Source organism: Papaver somniferum, chromosome 2 (genome assembly GCF_003573695.1).
Source record: "Papaver somniferum cultivar HN1 chromosome 2, ASM357369v1, whole genome shotgun sequence".
Taxonomy (NCBI): Eukaryota; Viridiplantae; Streptophyta; class Magnoliopsida; order Ranunculales; family Papaveraceae; genus Papaver; species Papaver somniferum.
This window is the reverse complement of record NC_039359.1, coordinates 193871566-193881464: the sequence shown is the minus strand read 5'-3', so window position 1 is coordinate 193881464 and position 9899 is coordinate 193871566. Positions and strand designations below refer to the sequence as shown.

The window sequence follows — 9899 nt, the reverse complement described above, 5'->3', positions numbered from 1 at the left end:
TATGTACATTCTGATTTTCTATTGCTCTTTCCAAGCATATTTGCAAGAAATGATACATGGATATACCAAATGGGGTTATAGATTTATTATGATATTTAAGAGGAAGATTCCTTGTATTTGAACAACCAAGATTTTTAGATACTCCCCTTTGGATTTATAGACATGGCAAAAGATTACTTAATAATGAAACTATTTATTAGGCATGTTCATAAGAGATTACATCCCAAGTCCATGGATTCACAAGCTGTTTGAGACTAAAAACAAAATTCCTAGAGGTTCTGCTTCACTATTTAAGCTAAAGAAATTATCTCAAATTCTACTCTTCCATGTCCAAACTTATTTAAAAATGTTGCATGTTCATAAGAGATTACATCCCAAGTCCATGGATTCACAAGCTGTTTGAGACTAAAAACAAAATTCCTAGAGGTTCTGCTTCACTATTTAAGCTAAAGAAATTATCTCAAATTCTGCTCTTCCATGTCCAAACTTATTTAAAAATGTTCTTGAAATTGTCAACCTATTTTTGTTGACAATATCCCAATAAGTTATTTATCAGTAAAAATATTTTTCTTTGGTAGTTCACAACATTTATAATCCTCACCCTCTAGATAGGCGTTTTCCTGCAGGAGAAACAACCTTTTTCTGACAAGCTAAACTGCTCAGATCTTTTCAGATCTGAGCAGTACCAATATAAATCCTCATATTAGATTAGATATTTTAGATCGATTTGTGTAGAGAACAAATTAGAGAAGAAAACCCCTAAACCTTAACTGATCTTCACAATCAAACCCTAATCAACCGCCATGGATTTAGCTCACCTCCTCGGCTAAATTCTCGATTCATCAGCCTATTGGATTCATTAGGGTTGCCTGCTTGCTAATTTTGTGATACACTTTTCTTTCCCGGGGATTTGATTTGCTTAGCTTGTGTTGCTCGAGGGGTTTTGGATTTCACCAGAGATTTAAGGATGACGTAAACATCTATTATCTATCCAGCCTGGGTTTGATCTGCTTTTTCACTTTATCTATGATTTAAGAGGTAATATTTCAGATCGGTGGCCCTTAATCTCCTATTCAGAGAAGTACAAGGTTCGATTGTGTCTTCTATCCATATACCTTTTCTCATACCTTGATGCTAGATCTAATCATTTAGATTCACTAAACCCTTTTTATGCCTAGAGACTGTTGTTTTTTAATTGATGTTTTCTTTAAACCCTATGTGAACAATTGTTTGAATACCTATCTATCAGATTGAACCAAAAGTCTCCTCTTTATTTCTTTAAACCTTGATTTTCAATTCCCTATTTTGCCTTTTGTTAGGGATGTAATCGTTTTTTTTGCTTTTGGGTTTGATTCCCATACGTCTTAGCCTTCTTGGGCTAGTGAAACCTCCTGTTTGTTTCCTATTTTTCCTGATGTTTTTGTTTTGATTGTTGAAAGGCATGTTGCTCTCACCACCAGATTAATTTCAGTCTTAATTGTTGGTTTAACTAGTTGTGTTGGTGGTTTCCTTTCGTTTTGCTGTTTTCTCACTGCCTTGTATCTTTTGATTGGTGTTGTTCCTTATATTTCTGATAGCCTTGTTTGGTGTTGTTTTGTTCAATGTGTTTTGAATTTCTGTCTTGTTTGCTAAGGTTTAATTGTTCACCTGTGTTTGTGGTTGTCTACCTAGGAATTTTAGCTTTCCTAGTAGATGTTTTCTCTGATCTAGTATAGGTTCTTTTTGAAGTTTTTGCATTGGGTTTATCTTTCTTCTGGGTCTCTGGCATAACATTGTTGAACCTCAACCGGAGAAAGCATCAAACTAGCATCATTGTTCAGCATTTTACAGGTTTTGCACTTTTTTTCGGGGTTCTCAGCCAAAGCATTTCTTCTCCCATATCATAAGCTAGTTTGGGAGTTCTTCCTGCAGCCTCACAATTTTCATATTCTCAAGTTTGGATAATTGTCTGTTTTGGTGCAACACTTTGAATCAGTAACAAGCTAAACATGGTGGCTCGAATCTAGGAATATTTTCATGTTTACTTTATACCACAACAGAAGGCACAAGCCCTATTTGATATGCAAATGGGCCGATGAATCCGTCACCTTTACTTTTTATTATCTGTCAGTGTCATTGTTTTTTACCTTTCAGCATAGTTTAATTGTTGGTCGAGTCTGTATTTCCTTTCGTTCCTTGTTCAGTTTAACTACTTTTAGTAACTACTTAGCGGTAGTAGCTTGTTAGTTGTATCTCTGTTTGTTTTGTAGTTTTAATCTAGTATCAATTGTAATAGAACTACTAGCTTTTAGAACTTAATCCTCAGGATCAGAAGATTGGATACCACTTCAAAATACATTCAAGGATAAAATCTCAGGTTGAAGATATGAATAACGTTAGAGAACAAGAAGACAAACAGTTTCTTATCTCGGATCATTTGCATCGAAACTCATCACCAACATCCAAGTTTCTATGGACTCAGACACGTCCATCAAAAATACAGCTTTTCTTGTGAAAAGCATTCGTCGAAGGCTTACGGACCTTTGAAAACCTCGTCCAGTTCCACCGTTCCACTTACAACTCTTATCCCCGATGCAAGTTCAATCCCAAGATTGATTCTCATGTTCTGCTTCTCTATCATGTTATTGTAATTTCGGTATTTAAATCTTCGTGTATTGAATGCCCTCTTGTAATGGTTCAATAGTAGTTCAATAAATATCATGCTTCAAAAAAAGGTAAACATAATTTTTAAAAAAAATAAATATATATATAGTAAAACCGGATGCTACTTGGTAAAACACACAAAATAACAAGAGCCTCAAATAATAATCCCCGTGGTGGCGTGCATGGTAATACAATGAATGCATTTAACTAGCAAACTTAGAGTTTCTTCTTTTAATTTTACTTCTAAAAAGGGAAAATAGGAGACTTGAATGATTTTAATTTAATTACATACAATGAATTTGGAGATAATCATCAAAGTTAATTACTGTAATAAAAGAACCAAATCACATGGTTTAGAAAACACAGCAGGGTATGATTAAAACCTTAACACAAAAAGGAAAGATCAGAAATCTTTCAAAATATAGACAAAATTCATTCCCTCTCAGTTGCAGACAAAATAAGCAAAAAAAAAAAAAAGAAAATGAAAGATAAAATAAGTAAAGAAATGAGAATGATATAAATAAGTAGAAGAACAGAGTGAAAACAGAGTAAATCCAATAGAAAAAGTGCTCTCACTTTCACAATTTTGGATGATCCCATGCATTTCTCCCGTGGAATCTCTCTTTGGAATTTGCTTCCTTAGTTTCTCTCTCCCTCTCCCTCTAACTCTCTTTCTCATCTTTCCCACTCTATAAATTCTCTCTAAAGTTTCCAAGTACAACCATCATCACTTCAAAAATGGCTTCTTCTCTGCCTACTACCCAACTGGTGTCGACGTTTGTGACCAGCAAAATATTACGGCCATCTCTATTCTTTTCCTTCCCATGTTCTTCCAGTAAGTTTTGATGATAAAGAAAATGGCTTCTTTTCACTAAAAGACTAACATTAGTCTCTATTATATTCGTTTTTACTTATTAGAATACTTAATCTTAAATGGGTTTCAAGAAAGATTCTTAAGATTATCTGTTTGAGACTTATAAGACTTGTTTCATCAGGTTTTGTTCGTTTCAGATGATAAATTTATTCACTCGTTTCAATGTGAAGTTAAAGTTTCAAATTCATACTATTTTTTTTTTCATTTTTGAATTCAAATCCTTGAGGTATGTTGTATATTTAACAATTAACAAAAGGGTATGAACATTTTTCGATAGGTGCTCGTTCTATCGGTGGTGGTGTCCGAAATAACCGAGACAACATCCCTCTTCTGTGTTCTACTTACAATGCAATATCCAAACATCAGACTCGAGGAGGTACGTAATAATGCTTGCGGAAAATAGTTAATTAAATTACTAAAAAATAAAGACATGAAATTAAAAAAATCAAAGAATTTGTGTTCTTATGATGATGTATGTGCATTGCTCTGAATCAGTACAATTTATAAAGTGGGAAGATATTACACAACAAGATGGAAACGAACAAAGGTTATCTGTTAAGGTATACTTTCATTCAATTTATAGTTATATTTTTCTTCCCCTTGTGTTTAAAACTAACAAGTACTAGATTTTTTCTGTAAAGATTTCGAACCCGAAAAATGTGGTTAAGGAACAGGTGGAAATGATTAAATCAAGGTTAAGTGGGATGAAGGATGGAGAAATAAGTATATCAGCTTATGATACTGCATGGGTTGCACTAGTTGAAGATATAAATGGAGGTGGCTCACCTCAATTCCCTTCGAGCCTTCGATGGATCGTGGAAAATCAGCTCTCTGACGGTTCTTGGGGTGATCAACATATTTTTTCTGCTCACGATCGAATCATCAATACTTTGGCCTGTGTTATTGCATTGAAAGCTTGGAATACATGCCCTTCTATGCGCGAAAAAGGTACGAAAAGAAGTACACCTATTCCACTTAATATATAATCAAGAAACGCGAAAACAAAACACATTTTTGCTTCGCTCATTTATAACGATAACAGTAGATGGCACTTATAAGTTTGATGTGATGTGCTATTGACTTCTTGTATCAAAATTTGTCTATATTGTATAGGACTATTGTTCATCCAGCAAAATATGTGTAAACTGGACGATGCAAATACGGTCCATATGCCAATAGGTTTCGAAGTTGTATTCCCATCTCTTATCGAAATTGCTCGAAGTTTAGACATAGATTTTCCTGATGAAGATTCCCCTGCCTTGAAAGATATATACGCTAAGAGGAATCTAAAGCTAACAAGGTAGGAGGTTTGCCCCCTTTTTTTTTTTTTCCTAGCTACTTTCCCAAAGTTATACATGTCCACCCAAAATTTTTTTTCTCTTTGATTTAAATTTTTGACCTTCTTTTATGCGACAAGTTATGGGTTCGTATCTTTTCGATGTAATTTAAAGACGAGTGTATGTGTGTAGGATACCAAAAGAAATGATGCACGTAGTCCCTACAACACTACTTCATAGCCTAGAAGGAATGACAGGCCTAGATTGGGAAAAGCTTCTCAAGTTGCAGTGCGTTGATGGATCATTTTTGTTTTCTCCAGCATCCACAGCATTTGCTCTTATGCAAACTAAAGATGAAAAGTGTTTAGAGTATCTTCAAAAAGCTGTCGAAAAATTCAACGGAGGAGGTAATTTTTTCTTCAGTTTTTAGAGTTCTTATTTCTTTAGAAGCTAGCTAGAGTTACTAAAAGATAACTGCACCTTGTAGTTGTTTCATTTTAGTTTCACACAACTATAATCCACCAATTATAATGACATTATTTCAGTTCCAAATGTGTACCCTGTGGACCTGTTCGAGCATATTTGGGTTGTTGATCGCTTGGATCGCCTTGGGATTTCGAGATACTTCCAAAACGAAATTAAAGACTGTGTTGACTATGTCCACAGGTATCATATCTGCACCACGGATGTTTAGTGATATTCTTGATGCCATTTTTATTTTATCTGAAGCTTAACCGTGATGATGGCAGGTATTGGACAGAGTATGGAGTTTGTTGGGCAAGAAACTCTAAGGTTGCTGATATAGATGATACAGCTATGGGTTTTAGGATTCTACGGTTACATGGGCGCGATGTTTCTCCTGGTAACTAATTACTTTTGTCTAGTAAAACAAATCCAGTAACCTTTGTGTTCTTAAATATTGATTACTTATATTTCCATTTATTTACCTTTGGCAGATGTTTTCCGGCATTTTAAGAAAGGAGATGAATTCTTTTGCTTCCATGGACAATCAACATCGGCAGTAACGGGAATGTTTAACTTATATCGAGCATCCCAGGTTATGTTTCCAGGAGAAACAATCTTACAACAGGCAAAACAATATTCGTCGACATTTTTACAAAAGAAACAAGCTTCAAATGAACTTCTTGATAAATGGATAATTACCAAAGACTTGCCTGGTGAGGTAAGTGTATCAGGAAATGATAACTTTATGTTCTCTACTAACTAATCCATGCAAAAGTCAAATTAACAAACTTTGGGACATTTCTATTAACCCATGTATAAGGTGGGATACGCCCTCGAAGTTCCGTGGTACGCTAGTCTACCTCGCGTAGAGACAAGATTTTACATCGAACAATATGGTGGTGACAACGACGTTTGGATTGGGAAAACACTTTACAGGTAATTGGTTTTTCTTCGTTCGTTTTTAGTTTTTATTTCAAAATATTTGCATTTGAATTGATGATAAGGTGAATGAAAAGATCATCTTTAAACGAACTTTTTACTAAATTTTTGCTTAATGTTTTTACTAAATTTTTGCTTAATGTTCAACAGGATGTCTAATGTGAATAACAATCTGTATCTTGAACTTGCAAAATTAGACTTCAATAATTGCCAAGCACTACATCAACTTGAGTTGCAGGAAATTCTAAAGTGAGTCAAAACTCATTCTGCTTTTTCTGTTCCTACTCTTAATAACTAATTATGCACTTCACATCTCAGGTGGTACAATGAGTGCAACCTTGAACTGTTTGACGTAGAGAAAGAAACACTTCTTCAGTCATATTTTCTAGCCACTGCGAATATATTCTCAGCAGAGAGGTCGACGGAGAGACTGGCATGGGCTCAAACTGCTGTACTTATGAAAGCAGTTTCGTCATACTTCAAAAAAATTTCAGTTGCTGAGCAGAAATCATTCGCCAACGAATTTGCCAATCATATCGGCTATGACAATATCAGGTACCATCCTGCTCTTTTTTGTCTATAAATGAGGATGTAAACAAATTTTGTCGCAACCCTTCTAGAAAGACATTTGTAGGTAAAGATCCATTCATACTGCGTACAAGTCCTAGGTAGACCGAAACTAAAAGAGTGTAAGAGATACAAGATCCATGCATGACTTGAACAGGTCCCGGAAGGCTTAGACGAAAGCCTTAATCCATAAGCGTATGCCCGTGTACCTCTTTGGGTTGCTTTTGTAAGCCTATCTAATGTCAGCAATATATATATATATATATATATATCCTCAACCCTAAGAATGGCAAGGAAGCTAATTCTCATTTAGCTATCATCTACATACGTAAGCTAAAGCTACAACTGTTAATAAAAGAAAAGGTCAACTTATTCGGAGAAAAGAAGTAGGTTTCGTTTTGCACTAGAATTGAAAATTTAGAAATAGCTGGGAACCCAAGAATGACCCTTAAAGAACACTAATAGTTTTATCGATTTTCTTATCATTTTGTTTGTTTGTTACTTTGTTTGTTCCTCGTTGCAATAGGATCAGACAGAAGAGATTGAGCTCAATGACAATGGTTTCGAAGAAGACAACAGTGAATCATGATATAAAAGAAGAAAAAGAATTTGGTGATAATCACTTCCATGAAGAACAACAACAACAGCTAATACAGGCTCTAGTCAGTACCTTGCATCATCTTTCACTGGACGTTCTCGTTTCTCATGGAACAGATATACGCCACCATTTACGAAGCATTGTGAGTAAACCGACGCCATAAGTTCTACGCTTCATGTGAACATACAAATTGCTGATCCCAAAGTAAAGAAATGTTTTAAATCTTCATATAATAATTGCAGTGGGAGATATTTTTGAAGCAAGGCGACGAACAAACTAGACAACGCACAGAAGCATTCGTCTTGGTGCGCACGATAACCCTGTGCGCCGGCCAATCCTCACAACTCTTGGAAAAGAATGCAATTTTGTCTAATACCCACCTCACTAGGCTCGTCTCCCTTACCAACTTTCTTACTCATGAACTACTAGAAAATCCAAGTTGTCATACTCTTCTTGATCTCGTTCCTCGTTATCCCAACAACGTCCATGACAACAAGGTGAGCAAAACTTGATCAGTAATCTTTTTCGACCAAATCCATCACTACAATTTGAACCAAAGTCCATAGTTTCTTTTAGTTTGTGTACCATTTATCTTAATTGTACTAGACCGATCCCGAGTCATTCGCATGAATAAATCATTTACGGATGTGTGCAATTCTAACTGAAATATATATATAATGTGACAGGTTCATAACAAGATGGAAGTAAATGGAGAAGCTAAGGTAGCTAAAGAAATGGTGTCAATAGAATCAGGAATGCAAGAACTGGTGAAATGTGTCCATCAAAGATACGACGGGATTGACTCGGAGATTAAGCAAGTATTCCTTATGGTCGTGAAGAGCTACTATTATGTTGCATATTGTTCACCGGCGACTATAGATCATCATATAGCCAAGGTTATCTTTGAGAGAGTCGCATAATTATAATGACCATTTTTCTTTAACTTTTTTCCCCCCCAAAGAAAATGTATACGTTAGCATGTTTCGGAAAAACTAGTATTTGGGTTAATACCTTCGTTTAATATAAAGTTCATCGGGACATATTTCTACAAACTTTGAGGTTTATGGAGGAACTATATATATACTAGTTAAAGTTTAAAAGCAGCTAGTTACAGAACTTAAATATGGCAGACAATATTTAACGAACACTAATTCATGTTTGATCTTTCTAGGATTATTCTCGTAGAAAATCTTGCTAGGGTTACTAAACTTACATTAATTCAATAAGGTTAAACTTTGATAACTTCACCAAATCCACATCTCAATATTTAGTCTCCCAGTTGAGGCAAGTGTTGAAAGGAACAGACTTGAACATATGTGGATGGTGGGCAAAGGCCCCCACCATTTACTTTTTCGACAAATTAGAAATGGTAAGAAACAATCGTTATCTGTCATCTCTTTTTTCTTTTTCCATGTTATTTTGGTATTTGAAGAGAAATCTGAATTTTAATGATGCATAATCAATGGTCACCATCCTTAGTACGAAAAGTCCTTATCTCTTCCAAGAAAAAGAAAGCAGACTTTATACATTTTACTCCTGATTAACATTGAAATACACATATGAATAGTGAGATTTATAAGTGAGTGAGAAACAGATGATGGGTGGCAGTGACATTATAATGAAATAAAGTGTTGTTATGCATGGGAATGTGGGGTTTGAGAATGTGAGGACTGAACTGAACTGAACATGGAGCGGAGTGGAAAGCTCAGTAGGATGACTTTTTATCTTTGCATACAAATCATTAGTGACATACAACCAAAAGAGTGATAGATATATAACTTCGAAATCACAGCGAAAGGGAGTCTTATTAAGAAATGATTATCGATAAGGAGAATACAGGATTGAAAAGAACCCACTTCTTATCTTTATCGTTCAGTCCTTCTGCAGTTATTACGGCTGAATGTTGATGTATAAGTTATGGTTTTTCTACTTGCTGGTTCGTGTTTATCTTCGTTTGAATCGAACCCCTTGAAGGCTACGTTAACCCGTACTGATAAGTTCAATCAATGTTATACAAGTGGCCAACAGCTAGTTTAGGTGATACGATATTTCTTTTTCATAGTGGATCCCGTTGTCCTTGATTCTTCAAATTAAAATCAACAAAAAGATTTGTTGAATGGTTAAATAGTAAAAGAATAATCCCATTGAGAAAAAAGTTCAATATGTATAATACCATTTCAGGGTCCAACTCCAATCTCTTATGTTCTCTGCATTATACCAAACTGAATATACACGACTGGAACCAAGTCTCATTTCCAAAAGCACGGGATTAGTTAAATTTAATGACAACTGCAAGATGAAACTTAGCTTATATAAAGACAACTCTCTTTATTAATGTTTAGAAAATCTCTCAAAACTAAGCACAAGCTCTAATCTTGCTCATATGATCAACCACAACTTTGGTGATCATATATATATAGAATTATGAATTCCTTTTCCTAGTCCTGTTACCTTATTACATGTCTTTCCTTTCCTTAAAACTAGATGACTTCTAATTCCCTTAGGATTACATCAATTTCCTAATCTTGTCCTAACC

General features: G+C 35.0%; 1 protein-coding gene across 1 annotated transcript; it reads left to right on the top strand.

Moving 5' to 3' along the window:
* Window positions 1-3178: 3178 nt before the first annotated feature.
* On the top strand, window positions 3179-8415 carry LOC113350098 (ent-copalyl diphosphate synthase, chloroplastic-like). The gene is made up of 15 exons (XM_026594175.1): window positions 3179-3478; window positions 3795-3893; window positions 4013-4077; window positions 4159-4465; window positions 4631-4817; window positions 4987-5201; window positions 5340-5460; window positions 5544-5656; window positions 5751-5977; window positions 6080-6195; window positions 6349-6447; window positions 6517-6753; window positions 7292-7505; window positions 7606-7860; window positions 8050-8415. Exons 1-15 carry the CDS (start codon window positions 3382-3384, stop codon window positions 8281-8283), a joined length of 2586 nt encoding a protein of 861 aa, XP_026449960.1. The 5' UTR covers window positions 3179-3381; the 3' UTR covers window positions 8284-8415.
* The last annotated feature ends 1484 nt before the right edge of the window (window positions 8416-9899 follow it).

Bases quoted from the DNA above. Each gene is read 5' to 3' on its own strand.
- LOC113350098 (XM_026594175.1), top strand. From the start codon at position 3,382: ATGGCTTCTTCTCTGCCTACTACCCAACTGGTGTCGACGTTTGTGACC. The intron at 3,479-3,794 runs GTAAGTTTTGAT...ATTTTTCGATAG, and splicing joins TTCCTTCCCATGTTCTTCCA to GTGCTCGTTCTATCGGTGGT. The intron at 7,506-7,605 runs GTGAGTAAACCG...TAATAATTGCAG, and splicing joins GCCACCATTTACGAAGCATT to TGGGAGATATTTTTGAAGCA.